A 26,080-nucleotide genomic window follows, 5' to 3' on the forward strand; every position below is an offset into this window, starting at 1 on the left:
TGACAGCCATGTCCACGCATTCGTGTTCATGACACCGCGCCTTGAATGCCAAATTATTCTTTCGCAGAGGGCTCGGCTCCAATGCCATGGAATAACTTCATTTTAGTCTCAGATGCCAAGAGACCCTTCACCTCTTCCGAGACAATCTGCTGCCCACCACGGACGACCTTTTCCAATTGATGATCCCTTTGGCCTGAGGGAGCGACTATAGCCTTGTGACGAGTTTCCATGGTTCGTGCGGCCTTGCGCACCTTCTGGCTGAGATCCACAATCTGCTTGTCACCGAAATCACGGGAGGCGAAAAGTGGGCTCTGGCTAAGAGTTGCAACCCAGTATTTGTTCCAGAGTAAGGACAGCAATTGAGAATCCAGGGTACTTTTGTAATGGCTGACTTCGAGAGAGTAGTACTGATTGGCGTGGGCACCGAAGTCCTCCGCCTTCCCAAGCGGGATGGTCTGATGTTCATCGTCCTCGTTGGCCTCCTTTGGCGGTGTAAAGTTGGAAGGGAATGTGCGGAAGGCGCCAATTTCGACACGACCGGCAGAGATCGTACGGTCAGGGTCAATCACAACGGCGACGAAGGGCCCGGTCATCTGTTGTGTCTGTTGAGTCGCGACATCGATGCCGGAAAGCCAGCACCCATATCCAGGATGGCTGTGATACCATCCAACGGCGTTTTCCATTCGCCCTGAGTCTCGACAGGATTGTAGATATGACACCATGTATTCATTGGCCTCGTCCTGTGCGTTCACTCGGGTTTCGGTACCCTCGACAGGCAATCGGAATGCATCGGTGACCACGAAAGTATTGGGAAGAATGTAGCCTTGCATCAAACCCATAATCTCCAATGAGCCACCAGAGCGAGCGTGCATCACCATCTTCAATAATGCTGCTGCGGAGATGCGGACGTGCTTAAAATAGTACGGGTCGGAAATCCAGGGCCGTTCATTGTTGAGCGCTCTTTCGATATCTGCATCGTATTTGTAAAGAGCATCCTTGGTGGGATCGAAGACGGTTATCGCATTTTCGAGCTCTGCGGGGGGCTGATCAGCTTGCGATCCACTGTCATGAAGCCTTGCAAATACGTACCCCAGGACCGCTGTGCAGCCTGCATTGTGTAGAATGAGGAGCCAACAGCTGAAGGCTTGTGGTATTAGTGAGACTTGTGAGAAGCAAGGGCTTGGCGATAATGATGACGCTGCAAGGACCGGAGAAATGATAGAGTCAGTGCATGAAGGCAGAAGGTAATTGAAGCGTGGGGTCAATCATTGATTGGCAGAACACGGGCGGTGTGGGCGACTCGGGGGTTGCCAGGGAGACGATCGACCCAAACACCCACTTGTTAAACCTGATGTTATCGTCTCCGATTTCAGCCCCTACTCCCCCTCAACAACCCCGGTCTTAATTCTCCTATGTCTCTCCAGCTTGCGCAACCTTGCACTTTCGTTTAAATTCGTCGCACTTGGTGTGCTGAGAACCTTGTGTGGGATCTCTTGTTTTGATCCCGACTTTGGCTTTGTCGCAGCTCCGCTGGACTGTCATTAAAATTGGATCCCGTTCCGTTCTATCAATTTCGGACTTCTGCGCCATTGAACGGCACTTACTATGGCGGTTGACACTAGCTACCTGACCACTCAGGTCAACAACATCGTCGAACAACTCCACGGCATCTACGATGAAATTGGAGTTCCCGCGCGTGAGCGCGACTCGCGCGAGGCAGAGGTCAGTCTTATCCAACATTTCAATGCCATTACCGTTTCGCTAACGATTATTTAAAGCTCTTCAGCGCACTGTCAGAGACCTTGAACAACCACCTCAAGGTAGTTGACGAGTAAGTAGCACATGCGAACAACCTGGTTGGGAATCGACTAACGCAGTAAACAGAGAAAGGGAAGACATGACACAAGAAGCCGAGCGTCTTATTACAGCAATTCAACAAATGGAGTCCTCTCTAAGCGATGAGAGGGCTAATGGGCAATACGAGCTCAACCGCGACGACCTTCGCGTCACTTATCCTCTCAACCGCTGCATCGCATTCCTGCGCGAGAAGAACGACGCTATGAGTAAGCTTCACCGTGAGCGCTTCGAGCAAGTTAGGAGTGAGTTTCAACCGATGTGTTTACAATTGTGCGCTTTGCTAATATGCGACAGAACTCGTGGACGCGCTTGAGTCTTACTCTTCCCATCTCGAACCATCATTTGTTAAGCTCGAGCTTCCTCCAACCGAGCCGGGCTCTGCGATCCCACCAAGCTTTGACCTCTCACCGATGTATGTCACAGCATTAGATGCCGAGTTTACCCACGTCTACGAAGAATACCACCGTCGCATTGCACAAGTACAATCTGCATGCGAAGAAATGATCAAGCTCTGGGCCGAGCTTGGTACACCCCAGGCCCAAACCGATTCGACTATCGTCAAGTGCTATCGCGAATCGCCTGAGCAGCTCGGTCTGCACGAAACTGACGTTGCGAACCTCATGAGCAAACGCAACAAGTTACTCGAAGAAAAGAAGACACGCGAGCGCAAGATTACCGAGCTCCGCACGACTGTTATTTCTCTTTGGGACCGATTCGGCGTGGAGGAAGCTGATCGCAAAGCATTCCTGGCCGCAAACCGTGGCTGCGGTCTGCGCATTATTAACGACCTCGAGGAAGAATTGACTCGTCTGAATGAATTGAAGCGCCAGAACCTCCATTTGTTCGTCGAAGATGCTCGCTGCCGACTTCAAGAGCTTTGGGATGGTTTGTTCTTCTCTGAGGAGGAGATGTTGGACTTCACTCCCGCGTTCTCTGACGTGTGCAGCGACGCTTTACTTGAAGCCCATGAAGCCGAGATTGTCCGACTTGAGACTCTCAAGGAGCAGCGTGCTCCCACATTGGAGATGATTGACCGACACCGAACCCTTCTAACGGACCGTGAGGCGCTCGCAACCTCAAGCCAGGATGCCTCCCGATTGATGGGCCGTGGTAACAAGGGAGAGAAGCGAGACCCTGGAAAGCTTCTAAGGGAAGAGAAGCTTCGCAAGAGAATCGCCAAGGAACTACCGAAACTCGAAACCGACCTACGCAAAGAGCTCGAATACTGGGAAGAGGAATTCGGCCGACCATTCCTCGTACATGGAGAGCGCTACCTCGACGCCTTGACACCTGTTCGATCCATGCCCCCACCCCGCTCGAAGACTCCTTCTGCACCACCATCCGCAGTCAAGGCTAATACGTTGAGGCACCAACCGCCTTCCCGCCCTGGAAGCTCAATGAGAGGGCCGCCTCCCCCTCGCTCAGCCACTAAGACCCCGACAAGCAGTGGCCCAATCAAGCACAACACTATTGGATACGGTGCATCTCGTTCTGGGGCTACCTCGCGTGCGGGAGCAACCTCTCCTTCGAAGCTTCCAGCTCGTGTTCCCCTGGGAAACATGCCACAGGGAAACAACTCGCCTGAGCGCCGCGCAAAGCCAGGCGCCTACTCATCGAGCACCCTCAATGGCAAGATGCCGCCTCCTCGCGGTCCACCTCCCCGCATGCGTGCTTTGACTGTGGAGTCTAGAGAAGACCGCTTCAGCCATCTCATGGAGCCTCCTCGTTGCAATAGTGCTATGTCAAGCGCCTATGTACGACCTGTTAGCCCGGAAGATGTTTACGATGATCGTCAACGATCTTTCATGAGCACATCAGGCTTCTCGAACTCCCAGAGATCCACCGGGTTCTCCCATTCCTCCCATTCCTCACACTCTTCTTTGTCTTTGAACAACGCTGCCCAAAACTTCCCACGACCCAATCCTTACCTCCAGCACGCAGCTCCTCCGCCCGCTGCCCGACAAGTCTCCAATTCTTCCACAGTCAACACTGCTACCTCCGGTTCCGAGAATTGGGAAACTTTTGAGGATGGCTCTGAATCTGAAGCTGATCCTAGTGATATCTACTTCTCCAAGCTTCGCACCGCATCTGGAAGCAAGCGATTTGCACCCGAGGACGGCTCAGATTTGATCGGCAAGAAAGCCAAGGGCATTCGAAGCGTTAGTCCAGAGGGTCCGCATCCCGGGCAGGTCCTGCGCGTTGCTGGCAGTGACACCGAATGGGCTGACGACTACGAAACTTACTAAACATTTTAACAATCTCCCCATCTTCTTGTCACTTTCCATACCTTCTTGCATTCGCCATCCCTGGCACCTCGGATTTCCGACGGTGGTCTCGCAACCGTTCGGCTTTTGATGATCCCACGACTGGTTTCTCCACGGCTCACGATAACTCGCATCTCCTTCACGCCTGAGCTCCCTTAGATTCCTTCCCGGCTGTCTTGCTGCTTCCCCGCAAGCTCTAATTCCCGAGTGGCCACCCTCAACCTCTCTTCCTGTCCAAAATTACGAGACTTCAATGTCACTCTTGTCCATGCTTTGCTTCATTTGTCTATCTCATTCAGCCCAATGCTGCACCTGGCCTTGTCAGGCTGCAGTTCCCGAGGAACGCTGCCATCCCGTTGCCCCCGACTGACAACGCTTCCGTTCAATCTGCACTGGGTGTAATATTCCTTCTTCTTTCTTGCTTGTTCGGCATGGTGTTATCATACTTCGTTTCTCTGTCACTTATGATTTTTCTTGGCTCGGTGCTTATGGTTCGTCTTATTCCCTGTTCGCTCTCCAGTTTCAGGAGTCGGCTTTGTCTTTTGGTTTTTACACCATTCATCTTTTATGTATTTGTCAGCGAAGCAGTGTTTTGATAGTGTTGTTTAATTGTATTCTCATCATTCAATATTTTCCTTGTAAAGTATATATGTTGGTTGGACTGTCAAGCCAACGAGTAGCTAAACACCAGGTGCAACTTTGGCCCTGGTGTATTTGGCCTGAGCAACTTCCAAATAAATAGTACTTCACTGTTTTTCTAGTGAAGGACTTGGATAGGCGTGTAGGTATCGCTTCTAGGTGGGCAGAGAATTGTGAGCATTGCAGTTAAGATCAAGGCTGCGAAATGTTGATATATTGTAACAAAATTGAGATCGATAATCCCAAAAATCTAAAGTAGGTAAAATACATGTAGTCTGTTTAGTGTCCTCTCCTACCGCTTGGTCGCAAGAGTCCCCATCCAGCTCTGATCTTCAGGTAGTGTTCCCTTGGGAATTCTCCTCCCGTCAGAGGGACCATAGGTCTGCGTAGAAGCCTTTGCATCTTGCACGCGGCGCAGCGTTTCATCTCTGCCAAGAATCGCCATTGTTTCTGGGATACCTGGACCCGGCGCGGAAGCTGAGAGCGCCCAGCGGAGATAGTGGTACAGTTCTTTCTTAAACATTTTGTCAGTTGCCGGGGGTGCCGGGGAGTCTGACTCGGTTTCAGGAAGCACCACGGCGCCAGATCCATCATAAGAATTGATGTTGAAGCGATGGGTTTCAATGGACCAGTGCGAAGGTGGGACAAGTGTGAGGGCTGCTGCTGCGGTGTGAAGAGCTTGCATTGGGACCTCGGGAGCCGAAGGGGATGCGGGCGTGGCGGGCGCGTAGGGGGGCTCGATCGAGCTTTGGAGTGAAGAAGGTAGAGTTGCGCTCGGCAAACTCCAAGGCACCTGTGTAGGACTTGGCATCTGCACGGATGAGAGGAGCGATATATTCGGAAAGGGTGCGGCCTTTAAGGATGGTGTTTCTGCGTGGTGTTAGAAACCAAAGTCTATAGTTTGTGCTGATCCATAATCGACAAATGACTTACAGCTTGTCAAGGGGGTGACTTTGTTCCACAACAGAGCTCACTCTGTTGACCATCTCATTGAATTCAGGCCCGCCACTTGCGGCGAAGCGCTGGGCGTGGGCTTTTTGGAGGAACCAAAGTTTCTCGAAGGCGACGACAGTGTTACCTCGAGTAATCTTCAAATTGAACTGCAGTAATCTTAGTGAATGGATCAAGGATACTTTGAGGAGAAGAACATACGAGTTGTTCCAGTTCTTGCAAGTTCATCACGTCAGATTTCTGAGAGTGTGACCAACCCAAGAGTGAAGCGAAATTGACCAGCGTGGAGGCAAAAATTCCTTGCTTGTCCTTGAAGGAAGAGAGATCGATATCCGCATTTCGCTTACTTAGCTTTTGTCCGCTCTGATCAACGAGCAAGGGGACGTGGCCAAACTGTGGAGGTGTCCACTTGAAGGCGTTGTACAGGGCCATGTGCATTGGTGTAGATGGCATCCATTCCTGGTCATATGTGAGCAGACTGTTCATGGTCTTGTCCGGATTGGAGAGCTTACTGTTCCTCGAATGACATGAGTAATCTTCATACAATGATCGTCTACGACGTTTGCCAAGTGATAAGTCGGATGGCCGTCCGATTTGATCATAACTGGGTCATCATACACACGGTCGATGAAGTCCAACTTTTTGTTGTTCGTTTTGTTTTGGCCGGTCTTGCCATAGACCAGATCGTTGAACATAGGGTACCCTTCCACCTTCAACCGAACGATATGTGCCTCTCCGTTGGCTGCTCGATCTTCTGATTCCTCCGCAGACAGATCTGCGCATTTCCGGTCGTAGCCAGGGGCCAATCCAGCCTGGCTACGGTGCTGGGCCATTGAATCCAACCGTTCGGCAGAGCAAAAGCATCTATAAGCATGGCCATTTGAGATGAGGTCGTTGGCATGGGAGCGATATAAAGCCGTTCGTTCAGACTGCACAGATATGATCAGTAAAAAGTTGTCATGATCAGTGTATTCCCTCACCTGTCTATAAGGACCGTAAGGACCACCGACAACAGGACCTGCCATCCAAGCAAGTCAGTATACGCTCCAATCCGAGAGCCAACATAGCCAACCTTCGTCCCAGTTCAGTCCAGCCCATTGTAAATCATCGTAAAGTCTCTGTTCTGCCCCAGGAATCGTCCGTTTCTGCCCTAATCAGCCATAGCCCGTGTGTTCGCGAGTAAACCACCACGAACCTGGTCGGTGTCTTCGATGCGCAGTAGGAATTGACCTCCGGTCCGCTTCGCCAGCAGGTAGTTGAAGAGCGCTGTTCGTAGGGAGCCCAGGTGCAGATATCCGGTGGGCGAGGGCGCGAAACGCGTGCGCGCAGGCACGTCCGGCAGCTTATTTTTCGAGTTGCGGGCTTGAGCTCCGGCGGAGGTGGAGGAGCAAGCTCTGCATTGTATGCAGGTCCAGGAGCGACGAGCAAGTAGCCCAGGTTGAGGCCTCATTGCGCGGTTTTGGGTTGAAGTGGCCGATCTGGGGGGATTTTGCGGAGTTGCGGTGCGGAGCTTCCCGAACAAAATTTCTATCGCAACACCGCTCCGTCGTCACTTCACGTTTACCACCCTATCTCTTCTGTTGTTGATTTATACTCATCTCCCCTATTGAGTGCTTCAGCACATCACTGCGCTCTACCAAATATATTCACTAGTAAGCTATGGGATCTTCTCTGTGTTGTGGCTCTGCTAACAAAGACCAAAGTGGCTGGACCTGAAATTGATCTCTATGGTATGCAATCATTTGCGCGGGAGATCTTTCTGCTTGGTTTTTCCTGTGCGAAGTGAGGATCAGAATACTGACTAGACGGTCACTTTTGCAGAGATCCTGGAAGTCCATCAGAGCGCAAGCAAAGATGACATTCGCAAGGCTTATCGCAAAGTAAGAATTTCGATTCTACACGCCACGCTGTTTATTAACCACGGTTTCGTATAGGCTGTCTTGATCAACCACCCCGACAAAGTCCCCGAGGAAGAGCGCGAAGAAGCCTCCATCCGATTCAAAGATGTCCAAGAAGCCTACGATATCCTCTACGACGATGACAAGCGACACCTCTACGACACACATGGCATGGGCGCTTTCAATGGCTCTGGCGAGCCTGGAATGGCCGGCGCACCCGATCTCGATGACTTGCTCGCACAAATGTTCGGTGGTGGCATGGGAGGCATGGGAGGTATGCCCGGTATGGGAGGAATGCCCGGTGGTGGCCGTCCGCCCAAGCCTCGCCGTAGCCCCGACGAAGAACAAGACTACGAAGTCAACCTGGAGGATCTGTACAAAGGCAAGACTGTGAAGTTCTCCAGTGTCAAGAACGTTCTCTGCGGACACTGCAAGGGTAAGGGTGGTAAGGAGAAGGCTACCGCCAAGAAGTGCTCGACTTGCGATGGCCAGGGCCACAAGGAGGTCTTGCAGCGTATGGGACAGTTCCTGACCCAACAGTCCGTTGTTTGTACTACATGTAACGGACAGGGCTCATACTTCTCGCCTAAGGATAAGTGCAAGAAGTGCAAGGGCAACCGAACCACGGAGGAGAAGAAGCTGCTCGAAATTTATATCCCTCGAGGCGCTAGGTGAGACCCAGCTTTCTGTGTGTGACTTGGGATGTGTGCTAACGATTCAATCAGGCAAGGAGATAAGATTATTCTTGAAGGCGAAGCAGACCAAGTTCCTGACCAAGAGCCCGGTGATATTGTCTTCAAGATTGTTGAGGAAGAGCACCCCGCTTTCGCTCGTGCCGGCTCTGATCTCCAAGCAACCATTGAAATCACTCTGGCCGAATCCCTGACCGGATTCTCCCGCGTCGTGCTCAAGCACCTCGACGGTCGTGGCATTGAGCTCAACCACCCCATCACCCCCGGAGCCATTCTCTCCCCCGGACAGGTCCTTAAGGTCCCCGGAGAAGGAATGCCGATGAAGCGTACTGATGCTCGTGGTGACCTGTACCTGGTCGTCGACGTCAAGTTCCCCGACAGCAACTGGAAGCCCACCCCGGCTCAGGTGCAACAGCTTCAGGAGATCCTTCCTAAGCCCGCTGCTCCTATCGTGGCCAGCCCTGTGGACGAAGTCACATATGACCCTAAGGGATCGATCGACGACTTCGGTGCCCAGGATGGTGACGGAGGCGACGGGTGGGAGGATGAAGAAGATGACGAACCGGCGCAGTGCACAGCTCAATAGTTTTAAACTGGCATAGACGGCGTCCGGGACTTTGCATTTGGAATTGTGAATAGAATGACTCTCCTGTCTCCCTAATTGAATCACTGGTCCTACTATAACGAATATGAAGAACTTGAGTCCCACCCGGTGGATCGGTGTGGAGTGATATAGCGTGAGGGTTCAACAGCTCTACCATACTCCGTATACATGTCAGCTTCCATCTGGAGCCGACACAAAATGAACACTCTTTCGAAATCCCTGAAGACACGAGATACTTGACATCTAGTCTGTTTCTGACGCCGAGATTATTGTAATTGGGTCTTTAAGGTAAGTCTGGTTAACCTCATTATAGTCAAAAAAAGTTTATACAATTGGAAGATTGAAGCACAAGTAGGACCCCAGTGCCTAGATCCAGAAGAGTCAAGTATTCTGGCTGGTTTGAATAGCTTCACTATTGCCAAATGCGTGTCTGGAATCAACTGAGCAGGAGATAGAGATAGATGAAGCTCACGTGAAGAAATGCGTCATCGCACGAGAAAACAGAAATTGCCAAGTGTCGGTACAAGAAGGTGTTGATGTGCCCAGAAGCATGGACAAATGCCCCCGGGGCCAGGTGCTCAGGTGCCCAGGTGCCAGGTGCCCAGGTGGGGATTCCCGGTGGAGACCTGGGAAATGAGGCTCTTTAGCTAGAAGAAGGTGATTGGCTCGGATAAGCCGAAGTGGGTCTGTGTCTACTGTATGTACTTACCCAGGTGTACTCCGTATACGGAGTACGGAGCAAGAACGATGGAGATGTGGACTGCTGCACAAGTTTGCCTACGAACGTGAGAATATGCTCAAAAAATGACGATCAAAACCCAAACTGGGGTATAGACTGTTACCATCACAGTATGGGGTAGTGGTAACGAGCGTCCTCTGGTTTCTTTGGGGCTCTCACAAGTGTCTTTCAGGGCGTCCTGACTGTACCACGTGGGCGAGAAAAGGTCCCTCGTACGAAACACACACGTGACGCCTACCACTACGTTTTTTGCTTTTTTTTCTCTTTATCTCTCTCTCCCCCTTAGTTCTCTATCTTGCTCCTGATCCACAGCTCTTTAGCTTCATCTTCTTGACCGGTATTTACCTTCTTTTGAACTGTTGAGTCTCCTTAAGGCTGCTGTATCTATCACATTGCAGTCACATAAGGTGCGGATGGGTGTGACAGGCATAGTCAGGCAAGTATCCAACACAGTTCTCGACCCTTGGGCGCTATACACCCACGCAGCTCGCCGAAGGATTCCCAGGCGAGGGGTGCTTTCACGCAGCCGGACTCGCTGCTACAATGGCAGAGTTACTTGATGAAGGGAAATTGCACACGTAAGACTTTACTTGTAATGGGAAATCAGTACAGAAAAAGGTAAATGGCAAACATACCTGGAACGGAAAAATCATTCGAGAATAAGATAATCCTACAATGATAGATACCCGAGAGTCAGATGCTGTGACAGGACTTATTACGTCGCGAAAACCCTCAGCTCCGTGAATAAATGGTACTTTGGGATGCGGTCAAATTCCAGCGAGTCGTGCAGCGATGGGAGCCCCGGCATAATCATCAGTCGCGTTGAAGGGATAATATTCAAATTACAGATACCCTCAAGGATATGAAAAGGTACAAGTGTCCCGATTTAAGTGTCAATGTAGATGCACATTCCAAAACCCTCCTATCAAACCTCTGTTTAGTCTGTACTAACTGCTACCCACAACGATTCAGAAAGATTGTAATACGACGATACATCTCCACGGGGTTGGAGTACATGGGAAAATGACCACAGTCCACAATATCAGCCAGCTCAACCCCTTCCTTCTTCAACAACGGCAAATACGACAGTCCGCGCATTTCTTCGCCGAACATGAACATACGCGGACACGGCAACGCGAGGAATTTATCCATCAAATCACCATGATCAGTATACTGAACCATGGACGTGAAAATCGGTCGAACAGCTCCGGCCCTAACTCGCGCCCGCAGCGTACTGGCATACATGGCATTAGCGAAAGAGCCCGACGCCCGCGTGCGCTCAATAAACGCATCCATAAATGCTTCCTCGTCATCAGCTGGGAACATAAAGGTTTGTCGACTGAGGAAGCAGTCTTCGGGTGCGAGATTGCCTTTGATGTCCACGAAGCTGAGGACGCGGTTTGGATGACGGCTTGCTAGGATGACGGCTGTGAGGCCGCCCATGGAGTGGCCCATCAGGTGGAATTTTTCAATTTTGAAGTGAGCGAGGACGGCTTCGGCGGTTGCCACAAGGAACGGAATATCTATGACAGACAGGTCATCGCTTGCTGAGTGACCGCAACCTGGGGCATCGTAGGCGAGAAAGCTGTGGTGTTTCAGTGATGTTTGGATGGTGAGGTCAGCTAGGTCTTCTTTGCTGGAGCCGAAACCGTGGAGGAAGAGTACTGGTGGGCTTGAATTAAAGTTGTGGATTGTTGATAGGTTGAGGTTGACGCCTTCAACGTTGAGGGGGATGTGGGTGAACTCGACAGCCATGGTAAAACGAAAACAATTTGCATTGAGAAACTGCAATGATTTTTGTAGGAATTTTATATTCGACCTAATCAACACGCTGTAAAATGACTATTATCGCCCGAACGGTTCGGCAAATCCAATTTTCGCCGCATTTACTTCATTAAACAGTCATACCCGGAGGCGAATGGTGGCTTCAAACGTATCAAACAAATACCTTCTGTCAGTTTCACAGACCCTCCAGCTTGTACAGGGGCTCCAATTTCGCAGACCGCTGGAATAAAAAGTATCGCTTCACAAACCACGGCAGCCACGTTCCTACCTGGTACTGAGCATGCTTGTGGATAGGCACTCCAAAGGTATAGTCCAGCTCCTCGAGAGTTCGTTGCCTACCGAATGTTAGTTTTGAATAAAGCTAATCTCTCGTGAAGAAAACCCACATGGTCTCTGGTATAATGAAAAATATAAGCACAAAAGCGAGCATATTGAGCGCAGCGTAAAATCCGAATGCTGAGGCCTGATGTTAGCTATGCGCTCTTTCAAAAGCACTTTTGTTGGACACATACCGCCGGTCGCTGTCATCGTTGCCAGAATCGACGGGAACGAGAGACTGAGTACACTTCCGACAATGTTGTTCACACAGATGGTGAACGCTGCGCCCAATTCACGATGAGACAATGGGAAAGCCTCACTGAAATAGATAGAGGGGATAGGCCCAATTCCTAAAGCTGTTAGTGTATCATTAGGAGTTTCAAGGGCTGCGATAGACCTTACCGGGACCATAGAAAGCACCGAAAAGGTAAATAAAGAACGCGATCAAAGGCACTCGAGCATTAGAATCAACCGGAAGCAAGAAGCAACATCCCGCTGCTAGCAGACACCATGCCATATTAGGGAACGTAAATAGCAGCAGGTTGCGACGACCGAAGGTATCCATAGTGTAGACGGCCGGAATTGCAAATATGAACATGGTCAATCCGAACCCGAGGGAGGCAAGGAGGCAGTCTCGTGGTGAGTAGCCGGCTTCAGCAAAGATAGTGCTGGAATAGAAAGCCATCGCATTAATGCCGGAGAATTGCTGGGCAATGACGATCAAGGAACTTGAAATCATGGCCCGGCGGAGGCGGGGGACAGTGAAGAGCTCCCACACTCTTGAGGCCAGTGAGGTTCCTGCAAATGCATCTCGCTCCGTCATGACTTGACAATGTGCATAGTACTAGTTACATAGTCAGCTCGGAACAATCTTGTAAGCTATGTTTTCTTACCAGTTCTCTTGCAGCGATAAGCTCCGTGTTGCGCAATCGACAGAATGACCTGAATGCATCTTGGTAGCGCCGCTTCTTCATGAGCCATCTTGGTGATTCTGCATTATTTGGTTAGCCTTATAAAGCAGCTGGGGTCGAAGACTCTGTTACCAGGGCAGAACCAGACCAAGAACAGGACAGGGACAGCCGGAGCAAACGCTGCGCCCAGTTGAAAGCGCCAGGCGAGGTCCCCAACCCGATAGAAGATGAGATTGGAACAAAATCCACTAGATGAAAATTATTAGAGTCGTCATTTGGGGGAGTGATTGGAACAACTCACATGAAGATTCCAAAAGCCACCCATAATTGGAAACTAGTAACCAAACCGCCACGAATAGATGCAGGGCTGATCTCAGCGCTGAAAACTGGGATTGTTGAGATTTTGACGCCCATCCCTAGACCCCTGTCAGCTTTTGTACTTTTGGCGCCCCTTGGGACTTTTGTCCTGCAGCCATGCGCATACCAAGGCCCATGAAGAGGCGGCAAATCAGTAGGCTCCACCAGTTGTGGGTGAATGCCTGCGCTAGAACTGGGAATACACAGCTACAGGGTGCATCAGAAAACAGCCACAGCAGGGTCACACTGGCTTCGAAATGTGACTTACAACAATCCGGTCAAGAAGATAACGCCTCTTCTTCCAAGCATGTTATTCAAGGGATCTGCGGCCCACGCACTGTGACTTGTTAGAGGAAACACTTGTGGGGGTTAGTAGAGACTAACCTCAGAAGCCCAAAGAGCGTCGGTCTAGTCCATGAAATCCATGTTAGAGACGGTATAGCCATCCAAGATGCGTAATTTCTCACCCTGCATTGATCACGCCGACGAGCCATGTATTATGTTCAATTCCGAACTCCTTGGGAAACGATAGATTGGCACCATTTGCTCCTGTGTTATCCCATCCCCTAAATTCAAAGTCAGCGGAACTCATTGCAATGGTTGATCGACTAACTGAATCGCAGATCCGAGAGAACACAGGCCAATACTGAAGTACAAGGCCTTAGGAAGATGCCATTTGTCTATGTTGCATGGTTAGCATAGAAATACCGGGGGCTTCAAGCTCTGTGGATGGATTGACGAACGTGTATATTCTCGTCGGAGATGATACTTATCATCTTCGGTTATCTCAGAGAGCTCCTCGAACTCCTTTGGTCGCTGTGCTACCAGAGCGCCTTTCTGAAAGGTATCGACATGATCCTCAAATCCATACTCTTGACAGAATCGAAGCACCCGGTCATCAAGATCGGACTTTGAGATTCCCGAGAGCGGATTGTAGATCCTAAGTCACGATTAGCAGGAAATCAATGACAATAACAAAGGATGTATGACGCACCGCGCATTGACATTCTGGCTATAGTCGCCCAGGTGAGGAGCCTGCAGCTCAGCATCCTCCACAAACACCTCAGTCAGCTTGTCCAGGCTGCGTTTTGCCATGTTTCCAGTGATGATAGAGTACAGAGTAGATAGTCGTACTTTTTTGCCCCTAGCTCATGCAGGCTATATATACCAGCGTGGGGGAATCTCACAAAGAATCCGGGGTACACTAGCGCTGTCGATCGGGCCAATCCCGATCCCCTTGGCATCGCCCCCTCGCGTCCGGTCGAATGCCCTGCGTGTGCCATCGGCTTTTACCCCGACGCCCTGTGTGCGACCATTCCAGTGTGCTGTCAAACCAGCGATGTGGAAATCTTATTCTGCATGCCGAGAGGTTCCCCTCCTGTCGTTTCGTACAATGCCCTGCGTGTGCACCACCCTGTGATGCGCCTGGATCTCTTTTCGGCGTATCAACGGCTGTGCTTTTTGTCGGAGAAACGTCGGAACTGTCTGCCCTGCGTGTGTCCAGTGTGATGTACATTCATTTCGAGAGATGTCCGCGTCGGTCTGTGGGGTTCGGTCGAGGAGTTCTGCGATGACGCTGGTTTGGCGGCATGGCTATATAACCACAGTACTCTCAGCTCGATGGTATACGACGATTAAATATCATTTCTGAGTTATTTCACTGTCTACCTCTGCACAACTAAAAACAGACCAAGACAAAATTCAAAACCTCGAAATGGGCAGTGCCGGCACACAGACATGGCTCGACAAGCTCTCTGAGCAGCGTAAGAAACGTTTCCCCGGTCAAAGCCCAGAAGACTAATTCGATCTAGTAAACATTGATGTCGACTGGATGGACCCGGCATACACTCTGAGTATGCCCATTGTCCCCCATGACATGACAAGCAACCAAGGATGGGTCCACGAGCAAATGTGCAATCCCGTCAACGAAGAGCTCTTCAAGAGCGTCGTCAAGGAGTACAAGGATAAGGGCTGGCTTGCAATTTACACACGCATGGTATGATGGCAATTAGAACAGGAACAATAGCCGAAGCTAACAGAACATCATCTCAGGCGGTCCTGATGTCCAAGGCCAATATCGACAACATTCAAGGCCGAGTCTTGCTCCAGACTCTCCCATCAAACGCTTACAATCACGAGAAGACCCTAGAGCACGCTCGTCACTATGCACGTGAGTTTGAAAGCGTGGGCGTTTCCAAGGATCGATTCTGCATCAAGATTCCCAGCACGGGCCCAGCGCTCAGTACCTGCCCAATCTTGCTCGAGGAGGGTATTCGGACATTGGGCACGACGCTGTTCAGTGTACACCAGGCAATTGCTGCTAGCCAGGGAGGATGCTTATACGTCAGCCCATACTACAATGGTGAGTCCTGACTCCTGAGCTTCGAGTGCGGGTAGCAGGAGACTAACATCACTGCAGAGGTTCGGGCTCACGACGAGAGAGAGCTTTGGCCTCAGTCCGATGACCCGGCAACTTTGCACCCGATGTCTTCACGCCTCGTGCAAATTCTCGAGACATACAAGCGTCTGTACAAAGAGACTGGCAAGGAGCAGCCTTACCTCAAGAATGCAAGGTAGGTTTAACGGTCGACTAACTCATATCCCGCAGAGTGTAGGAAAACAGCTGACGGTGGTATTCCAGCTTCATCTCCCCACAGGAGGCAATGGCTGCTGGCGAGATAGGATGTCACTCGGCCACCATCTCTCACATGGTGCTCACCGAGCTCGCGAACCTCCCATACGATGGATCTAAGCAGCCTGGCGAAGGTGTGCCCAAACCAGACCATCCCTACTTGAACGCCTTGCCGACACCCACCCGCCTTGCCAAAATTGCTAAGCTTGACGCTCTCGCGAACGAAGGCTGGGATGGTCAGCTAGCAAGGACAGACATCGACTATCTCGCGAACGAAGGGGCTGAGCTGGACAAGGCGAATGAGGCAGATGGTGTCACTAAGCAGCGGTTGCGTGAAGCCCTTTCGCTGTTTGTCGCGGCGGAGAAGAGGAGCCAGGCTAAGATCGAGGAGGCGATGAAGCTTGTCTAGGTCTTGGGCTCGGTAGACATCTCAATTTGTTGGGCACATTGTCGAAGGTGGATTGTTGGTGCCGTCTCCGACCATGTTTCCCATTGGTATAGACAGTTGTTCAGTGTTTGGATTGAATGAAATTTCCAGATTTGGGCTTCCATAAGTGTCAAGATTTTCTTCCTCTGGTGGGAAAATACTCATCACAGAAGGGTATGGATGTAACAGAGCAGAGACATCCAGGTTCGCGAATGCCACATTGTCGCCAGGAGGCGTCACTTGTAAGCTGCTTGAATGCTGTGTCCAAAATTGGGCTGAAACATCAATAGGATATAGATGGTCAACATCAAACTCATGCCCGACATCTCGTGGTGGTGTGGCAGTTGGGGGGCGGTTCCATGAAAGCGCGGCTTCATTTATGGCACTTGGGGAGAAAGCGGTTTGCTGCAGAATATTTCTCGGCTCTTTCCAGCTCCACTCGGGCAAAGTGATGGGATTATGTGCATTTGCTAACCTGGCCGGGTTCGGTTGTGTAGTATCCAGAAGCGTTCCTTGTGGCACAGCCAATAGACTTGCAGTCTGCTGAGAGCCTGGCAAGGATGTCCCAATAGCTTGACTGGGAGCCTCCGTGGGGCTTTGGATAGACTCGTGCTCATTTGTCGGATCAGCAGTTGAAAGCTTATCCTCCGCTAACATGCCTAGCACAGCGGAGTCTATTGGTCTAGCCTGACGCGGCGCATATGTACCCGGATGACAAAGAGCTCGGAGCACATTTATCTCTTGCAATAGATCATCGCGCTCTGCTACCATAGACTCGAAGGCTTGGCTTATGCGAACACACTTTGCATGTTGAGCCTGGTGGTAGGCAATGCTCGCGTCCAGTATAACATGTTTCGAAGGGCGTGGCTCCACTTGAAGCGCCGGAATAATTTTTGTCAATTCCTAAGAGTTGTTAATAGGTTGAGCCACGCTAGCGAAGGGTTCTAAGACACCGACCATGAGGCTTTCACTGAAGGCTTCGCGGCGCGACTTTTCGAACTCACGGTGGAGGGCTCGGTCCTCGGCCGTCCAGTTTCGGATTCGCTTCTTCTTTGTCGCTTGAGTCATTGGAGCTTGAAGTTCTATAGTAGGTAGGGTAGATGCTGGGTCCATGTTGAGGTGAAATTGCGGGACGGGTTTCCCCACGCGAGGAGATCCGGGGAAGTGGGGGTACTTAACCGACTTGGCCAATCACAGAGGCCTGATGGGCTCGATGTGTATCAACCTTGGACCTTGGAAAGATTGATGGGATTGCCAGAGCCCAATATACCGAGGTTTTGGTGGATCAAGTGTCAGTCAAAAGACCAAATAAGGGCTCCCAGGCATAACAAATACCAGCTGGGTGAGGTGTCGCATGTCCTGATTTCGCGCCAGCTTAATCCCCAAAGGGCCCAATCCTCTCCATCTGTTGGGTCAGTTTCCTTCCCGAAGTACTGGGTTCGAGTCCTAGTCCCGATGTCCAGCTGAATTTGTTACCTTTTTTTTTTGTGCTCGTTTTGAATATCTGGATCATAGATTCTGGGATACTTCCAAGGTTGACTGCTTGGTTTCAGTCACCTGGCATACATAGCCCTTGAAGCTCAAGATAACTTTCTTTCGCGATCCTCGATTTAACAACAAGAACACGATACGCCAGTGTAGCTTTGTGTGTTGTATCCCATCACTCATGGCTTGCAATGTCCACTGGGAGTAACATATCGCCCCAAAGGCTGAAAATAGCACAATACAGTCACAGATAGAATAATCAAGTCATGGATATCTACGTACTTGAAATCATCTACTATTTATCTCAAACTTGATAGTTTTCTCATCAACAGCAGTCACCATTTCCATCTTACAACTTGGCCTTCTCCTTGACAAGCAACTTCTGCAAGCCATCCCGAACCCTCTCCTCCATTCCAGTCTTCCCAACGCGCATAGTCTCTCTCAACACAAAGACATGTGTATAGGTGCCAACCATCTTGACATCCTCTTGGCCCTCTCGGAAGATACCCACCTCCCACGTCACGCTCGACTTGCTCAGTTTGTTGACGCGTAACCCAACTTCCAATAAATCGGGGAATCGTACAGAGGCAAAAAAGTCGGCATGGGTGGACACAATCAAACCAATTTGATCTGCACCTGCTTGTATGTTTGAGGGCGAGGCGACATTGGCGGGTTGGGGGTCCGATGGAGAAGAGGGTGTTGGGTTGTTCACACTGAAGGGGTCCATGCCGCATACTTTGATGAGGTATGTGTTTGCAATTGTATCAAAGAGGTGTGTGTAAACGGCATTGTTCAGGTGGGCGTACATGTCATTGTCGAACCTGGAACGGTTGTCAGTAATTTGGCTGCGTGCACTTGGGTTCCACTTACCATCTGGTTTGGTGTACTTGGTGGAAGCCATAATCACTGCGCCTGCGCTGCTTTTTGGCCAGTGTCTCTGGAGTAGCCATATTGGTGTTGGTATGTAATGTTTTGATCGCTAGAGGGGAACGTAAGGAGAAGAGTGCTCTCCGCGCTTCGGCTGATGGACCTCGGCATCTCGGCGATAAGATTAGGTTCCCTGTCACACCGCTCTCAACTGCCTGCAATATTGTTGACGGTCAAGAGCGGTACGTCATGGTGATCTTTGGAACAGGTCTCCAGGTCCTGGTTGTGTTGCTCCCCGAGTTCGAATTTTGAAAGGCCAGAAAGTCGTTTTTCTCGAAACACAGTCCCAAAGTTACAGTGAAATGCCAAGCAAACCCGTGCTTGTTAGAAAAGCTTGCATTCGGCGGACACAAATATTCGCAAGGGTCAGCCTACCCTGTCTGTCACTCTTCATACTCTGGCTGTTTGCTTGCGCCATATTACCTTGAGCGGATGTTTATTGAGCTCGGGCTTTGGGCGGTAGTGGTGGAGTGACCAATTATCATGAGGCTTCTGGGACTTACTAGATCCGAGCACACAGAGGCTTACATTACTTCTTACGCCTCTCCAGATGGAAGGGGGTGATTTCGAATGACCTGGACATCTTGTGGGTTTTGAGAGAGAATACGGAATGGTATGGTCCAAGTTGGTATAGATATTGAGAGGCTGCTTTCTGCTAAGACGATCGCATGAAAATCAGGCTGAATTGTTCATACACATCATTCCGGCGCCGCCGAAATCATCCCTTGCCCGCAAAGTCTGTTCCAGCAGTGGTTCTTGGTGGTCTTGCAGTCTTTGTGCCGAATGGAGTGCCGTTGGAACCTCCCCTAGTATTCTGACGATCTTCGTCTGAAACGACTGAGCCATCCTTGTTTGGGGATAGCAGCGTGAATGTCAAATAGGTTCCACCCACGACTCCAAATATGCTCATGACCGCAGGGAGGCGACCCCTAACTTGGTGTCAGCTGCTGTCGTATCTCATATGGGTCGAGTGCCTACATATTGATGAAGGTAGTCTGGTGTAAAAGAGTCCTCGGGTTATGATGGTGATCAATTATCTGAAGTGGTACACGATCGTTTCTTGTGTAGAGGTCAATTGAATTGAATAGTATTTCTCAGGTTGATAGAAAGTACGGAGCACGAGGCGACATGTCCAGTGATATAGGGTGACGAAGGGTGACGTACTACATTCCCCAATCAGTGGCGGTTCGTTGTTTTCTCATCAGATTCATCCATGGATTTTTGGACGGATGATGAATCCGTGGATGGATCTCAAGCTTATTTGTTGCTAGCTCAACTGGTACCTTTTCCGATCTATGTCCGATCAATTCATCATCATTCTAGTGTCCGGAATATGATGTCACTAAATGTTTACAATACAGAGATGGCCCACTCAGACATCTGCATAGTTTCTGAATCTTGATCTTCCGCAAACTACAGTGCATATGTATTTTCTATACGGAGCAAGATATGAACCATGGAATCAGAGATCCACCCACAATCTTGATTGCATCCATGCTATTCTAGTAAGGAAGCATGTAAATAACACAGTGGCAATAATCGCGTCCTCGGAAAAGGCCCTTTCTTCTCTTTTCCTAACCTTGGAATAAAATCCTCGTTTTCAATTCCATAGAGCAAGTGTAGGCAGTGTACCCTGACCTCTATCCCTATCCTGCCTTCCACGACAAAGACAGAAGTGGTCAATATTAACATTGTTGATGTCAACAGTCGGCCTTCTCTCGGACTCGTGTGAGGTGCATTCAGTCACGTTCACTGTTCCCACAAGCTGCGCCTAGGCTGCTTCAAGGTTGGAAGTTCGCTCTTGGACAAGAGACTTAGATTGCAGCTGAGTACAGCTGCTCTGCACGCTGTGGTGATTCATGCCGAGGAAGCCCAATACCTGGGTGGATTGGGTAATGCCATGACACACTGGGCAGTGCTTGGGACAGAATGAGCAGCGCGCGGTAAGATCCCCTGTTAGTCGGACATGTTGAAGGCCATTGCGTACTCCGTATATCCGTGGCAATTCGGCGAACCGATGGGCTGGGAGGGAGAATTTCCATGCCCTTTTGGATAGCCAGGATTTGTTCACTAGTAAGAGGAGACCGTTTGTCAGCTAGTTAACTCACATGAGAAGACAAGACCTTGGGTACAGTCACCTCCGTATGGTGTTAAACGCGTTCTTAAAAGAGTGTAGTGTGTGGAAGAAAAAAAAAAAAAAAGATGTGGTCGGCAGCAGTGTGTGGGAAAAGAGAGAAAGTTCTATCATTCCACACACTTTATCTCATGACTCAAACTTTCAGTCGAAGAAATGGCGTTTCAAGTCTGGTGACTTGCGCAGCAAACCTCAATACCGTTGATCACAAAGCAATATCTCCTCCGCATAGCATAACGCATGGTAGACTCATTTGAGAGTTCAGTGATGGGGAAACCCCCCTCGCTATCAATCGTGATGTGGTGGAAGCAAGAAGGGTGGATATGATCGAAGTTTTGTTAGATGTCGGTGTCATCATTGGATATTTCAAGCCTCGCTGGGCAAACACTGTCACGGTTGTTTGATAAGATTCCATAAACAGAAGGGAGAAGACCACAGGACTGCATGTGAGGTCGGGCGCGAGGAGACGGTTAGGAGTCGCTTGCTGATGTCATGTTTGTCGCTGGAGTCAACATTCGACATTGGCTGTCAGGAACCAGATCCCTAATGGAGTACACCTTATAGGATAAGACCAAGTATGGGAAGTTCTGGACCTGAGCAACCGGAGTAGATGCCCACGGGTGTCGCAAGGAACCCGATTGGTCACTTGATTGTAGTCAGCATTTCGATAAGATCCTTATTTTATTTTATTTTACTTTTATTTAATTTTCTCCAGGGCTCAACTTCGCCGTGACACAACTCTGTCTTTACTATATATTTATCGCTCCTGTCGTCTCCCTGGCTCCTTCGCCCCGAATTACAGCATACTTGCTCCGGCGAGGAAAGCTGAAACTTCCCCCAAAGCCCACCATGGCCCTCATGAACGTCGATCAAGTCCCCCCCACCAAGCCAGAGGAAAAGACCGCGGAGGTTCTTGTAACCCCCTGCGATCCGTGGCCCGCCCCATACTACCTGGAAGATGGCTTCCGTCGCGTTAAGCCCTATCACTACACATATAACACCAACTGCAAGGAGCGATGGAGGGGCCGCCAATTGGTTGAAATCTTCACTTCCGAGTTTCGAGATCGCAAACCTGAATACTATGTAAGTTTGCTGGGCTGATGATGCGCAAATGTCAGGCTAATTCCCAACTAGAGAAGCGCCCTTGAAAACGGCCTCGTGCAGGTCAACGGCGTGCGGGCCTACCCCGACACAGTGATCAAGAACGGCCAAGTCATCTCTCATACCCTCCACCGCCACGAACCGCCTGTTACAAGCCTACCGGTGGGAATCATCTTCGAGGATGATGACCTCATCGTCATTGATAAGCCCGCTGGTGTACCTGTACACGCTGCAGGCCGTTACCACTTCAACTCGGTCATTGAAATTCTGCGCTCCGAGCGCGGTTCTGAATGGCTCCCTCGCCCGTGTAACCGACTCGACCGATTGACCTCCGGAATCATGTTTATTGGAAAACACGCCAAGGGAGCAGAGAAAATGGCTACGGCGCTAAAGTCGCGCACCGTGCAGAAGGAGTATGTGGCGCGTGTCAAGGGCAAGTTCCCGGACGGTGTGATTGTCTGCGACCAGCCCATCATGCAGGTTAGCCCGAAGTTGGGCTTGAACCGTGTGCGCGCCACTGGAAAAGAGGCAACTACGAAATTCCGCCGTCTGGCTTACTACCCACCGGAAAAATACGAGCCCAATACCGATGGACATGATGGTCGCCCTGCCACCCCGCCTCTGACACTCCACAATGAAGACGAGGGATATAGTATTGTGCACTGCTTCCCGTTGACTGGTCGTACACACCAAATCCGTGTTCACCTTCAATTCCTGGGCCACCCCATCAGCAACGACCCAATCTACTCCAATCGCCGTGTCTTCGGGCCAGAGCTCGGCAAAGCCGAAGCGAGCGCGGACCGCGACGAAGAGATTGTCGCGCGGCTATCACTTATGGGCAAGACCGAGATCCCCGATACAGTTTCTTACCGTACACACCTGACTGCGGCACCAAATGTGCCCGCAGGCACGGACCCAGTCCTTGTCAATGAGATCATGCACCGGGAACAGATGGCCGCAGCCGAAAGCTACGAGAAGCGCAAGGGCGAAAAGCTGTCCGGGATATTCTGCGACGTCTGTGGCACCGAACTCTACTCCGACCCGGGTGTCCATGAGCTCGGTATCTTCTTGCATGCTGTCGCGTACGCCGATCGTGATGGTGACTGGGCTTACCGTAGTCCCATGCCTCATTGGGGTTTGCCTCCACCGGGCTTGGAAGGACCCCGTGAAGTACCAGACTGGGTTCCTGCTGCCGAAGGCGAAGAACACGTCATTGGAAACGGGACTATTCCTCCTGGCTTGGGTGACGAGGATCATGCTGCAGATGCACAGACTGGTTCTGTGTTGCTGGAGGGTGTTGGTCTTGTCAATATTTCGGATGCTGCTAAGATGGCGAACGGTGCTTCAAATGAGGCTGCCGCTGCTGCGGCTCCGAACTAAATATGATATCTGGAATTCCTTTTCTTGCAAATACCTTTTGGTCTATATCATTTTACTTGGGTGTCCGTCTCTGTTATTGTCTGCATGATACCACCTTATGACTTGATCACGGAGAGTTTTCTGGTTAGAAGACTTCAGGGGCATAGCGACTTGATTTCTTATCCTCTAGAATAGATTTGATGTTCAAAATTACCATGACACGCTGAGCGCGAACCTCTTCTTTCTACATGAAGACCAATCTTCAAGGAACCAGCCTTGGTGTATTCTGTACGTAGACAATCATCGATGGATGCATTTACATTAAATCGCCAATTCCACCTAATCACTAGAAGCTTCCTCAATCAGTTTTGTATACTGATGTGACTCCAAAAACAGCGAAAGATCCTGCTTGGACTCGAACCTTTGAAGAACACAAATATTAGTGAGGACATGAGAGAACCATAGGACCTGCCTTACCAAAAGGCTTTAATCGCTATAAAGTCACGCGTTATTATGCCTCCCTCTGCTTGGACATCATCCATGGTCCTAATTGAAATTTTAGTTTGCGATAGTCTGACGGCGGATGTGGTGCATACTCCTCGACTTGCTCGGGGGTACAGTGCTCATGGCACTGGACCTTTCAGTCGAGACTAAAGTAAGTCATGTGCATTTATATTCGAAGATGGAGGCTACTCACGACGTAGGTAGGCATTCTGATCGGTGGAGGATACAAAAGGGCAGGGTCTGAGGGAGGACTGGCCCGCGGTGTTCGCACTACGTAATGAACCCCACAGCCCTAGCTTCTTCACCTCAATGTCCTCCTGGCTTTACTCGACAGGAGTCATCTCAACCCCTGAAAACCCCTCGCAATGGGCAAATTGAGAAACACCTTAAAAGCCTGGAAACCGAAATAGGCCGTGAAGGCTGCCAGCAGACATTCAGGTCCACTCAACCAGCCGGACCAGATCTATTGCTCCCACTGCTATAGAATATACATCTGCCCTTCAATGTTATGTACGCCGAATATTTCAAACCCGCAATGCTACCGGAGCCCGAGATTTACACGCTAAACGCCAATGAAAACTTTCCAAAATTCACCAAAATTCACGCGGTCACCCATGTCACCTTCTCACACTGCTCCATCCGCTGAACGGCAGCATCAACTCGCCACAGCATCGTCCCCGACTGTGTACCCGGCTGGGGCTTACCGCGTAGGACCGCTTGCGAGGTCGTACAGCGCGAGTCCGCAGTGAGACGGTACTGAACACACTCCGGGTCCGCGGCACAGTAATCCGCGCAAGCAGCAAGGGTAGCAGGTGTCTTGGGACCCTTGTAATCTTCCTTATCATCACCAGCGCTGGCGAAGTTATCCCAGTTATCCAAATGGTCCGCGAGCGTAGGACGAATGAGATTTCGGAAGACGTCACTATACGTCAACACAGACGAGTTCGTCTACACAAGGATGTTAGCAAACAGCCAGACATGACGCTCTTCAATCAACTCACCTCTGCAAACCATTGCTGCTCGAATTGATAGAACCTATCAACATCCGCAGGCGTCATGTGGTGGAACGTGAATGGCGCATAGCACCAAGGCTGCTTTTGAAAGGCCTCGTGGAGCATATCTTGCTCCCAGACCGATTGCGTCGTGACATGAGGCCAGGACCAGGTGAGCTGGATACCCGCCAGCGCCAGCGCCATACCGAGCACACAATCGCCTGCCCATTCCCTATCGGTAATCTTATCCCACTCATCAACATGGCGAGTATGGAAATCGGCGACGGTGTGAATAGCCGCGTGCGACAACACGAACCCGGACCCGCCATGCGCAAACAAATTCGACCCGATCTGCATCTGGTTCCCGAGATAGAGGCGATCTTCGGAATTGAAGTGGCTCAGCCAGCCGAGGAGATTCGGCCAGATCGGGTATGTGTCCGCTTCGAGGAAGACGAACCATTTGGCGTCTGGCTGGGCGTGGCGCGCTGTGTGGATCATCGGTAGGAATTTCCACTTGTCAAGCTTCCAGCCTGGATTGTCCATCATTCCCATTGGGCCGTTGGCGACTTTCGTGTGGTCTTGGTCGGTCAGTGCTGCGCGACCGCCTTCACGGGCGCGATTGTACAGCGAGAAGTCTTTGTTTTGCCTGAGGGTTTCGGAGACATTGCGGAAGACGTCGTAGGTGCGCACGTTGGCGATGTCTTCTTCGAAATCGGAGACTATGATCTTGTGCGGGATGCAGCGGAGGGTGGTGCGGAGGTGCACGGGAACCTTGTCTTGCGCTTCGGTGATGCCGGTTTTGATCACTACGAGGACGTCATCTATTCCCGGGAGCGACGGACACGATGATGGGACATGGCCAGTTCTCGGGTCGGTTTGATTGTTCTCGATCGTCAGTCCTGGGGCGGGCTCAATCACGTCCTGCGTGGTTTTGCTCCCGAAGTCGGCTTTCAGGAAATGGATGATCAGCAGTGTCAAGATCACCAAAGCCAAGATAGGCCCCCAGCGGCCATAACGGGCTGGGAGAGGCATTTGAGTATGAGCCCGGGTATATAAGGAAATCTTTGGGGATATGTAATGAGGAGGATTGGAGGAAAAAGTGAAATCATATATGTGTCTCCATATCCAGCTGGAGAGACTGGTAAACAAGTACGATCTTCAGGAGGGGTCCCAAGTCTTAAAGTCATAGACGTGGGGGCTGATGCGAGTCCCTGAGAGGCTGACATCCACCAGGAAACCAGCTAGTGTGGCACCACTATCCTCGACCGAGTAATGATGCGTTAGGGTCCCTGTCATCGGGACTGAGACACCTGGGACAAATCGGGTCGTGTTCGGAGTATTGTGCTCTTGGATCGTCTCCAAGCCGTGCGACCAGAGAACCTGCATCGCTACAGTATACTGGTCTACACTAGTGGGTCTGATTCTGAAACGTGTGCATAGTGATTCGTATGCTTCGCCGCTGAGGTTTCATTTTGATACTCGTGCTCCGTAATTCGTAGGCGCC

At 50.6% G+C, this 26,080-nt stretch overlaps 11 protein-coding genes across 11 annotated transcripts; 4 read left to right on the forward strand and 7 right to left on the reverse strand.

Annotated features, from left to right (window-relative positions):
- Positions 1-53: 53 nt before the first annotated feature.
- On the reverse strand, positions 54-1,114 carry N7506_000931 (uncharacterized protein; the record flags this gene model as incomplete). The annotated part of the gene is made up of 2 exons (XM_056950227.1): positions 54-1,033; positions 1,090-1,114. The coding sequence occupies 2 exons, from the start codon at positions 1,112-1,114 to the stop codon at positions 54-56; spliced, it is 1,005 nt and encodes a 334-aa protein (XP_056816142.1).
- A 491-nt stretch (positions 1,115-1,605) lies between these two features.
- On the forward strand, positions 1,606-4,103 carry N7506_000932 (putative microtubule associated protein (Ase1); the record flags this gene model as incomplete). The annotated part of the gene is made up of 4 exons (XM_056950228.1): positions 1,606-1,722; positions 1,779-1,831; positions 1,885-2,099; positions 2,152-4,103. 4 exons carry the CDS (start codon positions 1,606-1,608, stop codon positions 4,101-4,103), a joined length of 2,337 nt encoding a protein of 778 aa, XP_056816143.1.
- A 949-nt stretch (positions 4,104-5,052) lies between these two features.
- Positions 5,053-7,161, reverse strand: N7506_000933 (glutamate--tRNA ligase MSE1; the record flags this gene model as incomplete). The annotated part of the gene is made up of 8 exons (XM_056950229.1): positions 5,053-5,506; positions 5,544-5,630; positions 5,694-5,860; positions 5,913-6,170; positions 6,224-6,640; positions 6,692-6,729; positions 6,784-6,856; positions 6,907-7,161. The coding sequence occupies 8 exons, from the start codon at positions 7,159-7,161 to the stop codon at positions 5,053-5,055; spliced, it is 1,749 nt and encodes a 582-aa protein (XP_056816144.1).
- A 277-nt stretch (positions 7,162-7,438) lies between these two features.
- N7506_000934 (putative DnaJ domain protein (Mas5)) lies at positions 7,439-8,887 on the forward strand (the record flags this gene model as incomplete). Its single annotated transcript, XM_056950230.1, has 4 exons — positions 7,439-7,441; positions 7,517-7,591; positions 7,646-8,280; positions 8,335-8,887. 4 exons carry the CDS (start codon positions 7,439-7,441, stop codon positions 8,885-8,887), a joined length of 1,266 nt encoding a protein of 421 aa, XP_056816145.1.
- A 1,711-nt stretch (positions 8,888-10,598) lies between these two features.
- On the reverse strand, positions 10,599-11,399 carry N7506_000935 (alpha/beta fold hydrolase; the record flags this gene model as incomplete). Its single annotated transcript, XM_056950231.1, has 1 exon — positions 10,599-11,399. The coding sequence occupies one exon, from the start codon at positions 11,397-11,399 to the stop codon at positions 10,599-10,601; it is 801 nt and encodes a 266-aa protein (XP_056816146.1).
- A 205-nt stretch (positions 11,400-11,604) lies between these two features.
- Positions 11,605-14,110, reverse strand: N7506_000936 (sugar porter family MFS transporter; the record flags this gene model as incomplete). Its single annotated transcript, XM_056950232.1, has 14 exons — positions 11,605-11,764; positions 11,816-11,885; positions 11,942-12,097; positions 12,150-12,591; positions 12,641-12,738; positions 12,791-12,906; positions 12,960-13,074; positions 13,143-13,222; positions 13,284-13,352; positions 13,400-13,423; positions 13,483-13,581; positions 13,629-13,695; positions 13,759-13,955; positions 14,010-14,110. 14 exons carry the CDS (start codon positions 14,108-14,110, stop codon positions 11,605-11,607), a joined length of 1,794 nt encoding a protein of 597 aa, XP_056816147.1.
- A 619-nt stretch (positions 14,111-14,729) lies between these two features.
- Positions 14,730-16,056, forward strand: N7506_000937 (uncharacterized protein; the record flags this gene model as incomplete). Its single annotated transcript, XM_056950233.1, has 5 exons — positions 14,730-14,778; positions 14,827-15,011; positions 15,068-15,377; positions 15,435-15,588; positions 15,657-16,056. 5 exons carry the CDS (start codon positions 14,730-14,732, stop codon positions 16,054-16,056), a joined length of 1,098 nt encoding a protein of 365 aa, XP_056816148.1.
- A 21-nt stretch (positions 16,057-16,077) lies between these two features.
- On the reverse strand, positions 16,078-17,187 carry N7506_000938 (basic helix-loop-helix domain-containing protein; the record flags this gene model as incomplete). Its single annotated transcript, XM_056950234.1, has 2 exons — positions 16,078-16,977; positions 17,032-17,187. 2 exons carry the CDS (start codon positions 17,185-17,187, stop codon positions 16,078-16,080), a joined length of 1,056 nt encoding a protein of 351 aa, XP_056816149.1.
- A 721-nt stretch (positions 17,188-17,908) lies between these two features.
- Positions 17,909-18,509, reverse strand: N7506_000939 (acyl-CoA thioesterase; the record flags this gene model as incomplete). The annotated part of the gene is made up of 2 exons (XM_056950235.1): positions 17,909-18,380; positions 18,430-18,509. 2 exons carry the CDS (start codon positions 18,507-18,509, stop codon positions 17,909-17,911), a joined length of 552 nt encoding a protein of 183 aa, XP_056816150.1.
- Positions 18,510-21,469: 2,960 nt separating this feature from the next.
- On the forward strand, positions 21,470-23,101 carry N7506_000940 (pseudouridine synthase family protein; the record flags this gene model as incomplete). Its single annotated transcript, XM_056950236.1, has 2 exons — positions 21,470-21,703; positions 21,755-23,101. 2 exons carry the CDS (start codon positions 21,470-21,472, stop codon positions 23,099-23,101), a joined length of 1,581 nt encoding a protein of 526 aa, XP_056816151.1.
- Positions 23,102-24,184: 1,083 nt separating this feature from the next.
- On the reverse strand, positions 24,185-25,608 carry N7506_000941 (uncharacterized protein; the record flags this gene model as incomplete). Its single annotated transcript, XM_056950237.1, has 2 exons — positions 24,185-24,532; positions 24,586-25,608. 2 exons carry the CDS (start codon positions 25,606-25,608, stop codon positions 24,185-24,187), a joined length of 1,371 nt encoding a protein of 456 aa, XP_056816152.1.
- Between the last annotated feature and the right edge of the window lie 472 nt (positions 25,609-26,080).

Source organism: Penicillium brevicompactum, assembly GCF_028827555.1.
Source record: "Penicillium brevicompactum strain IBT 35665 chromosome Unknown utg000001l_segment0_segment0, whole genome shotgun sequence".
In the NCBI taxonomy this organism is placed as follows: domain Eukaryota; kingdom Fungi; phylum Ascomycota; class Eurotiomycetes; order Eurotiales; family Aspergillaceae; genus Penicillium; species Penicillium brevicompactum.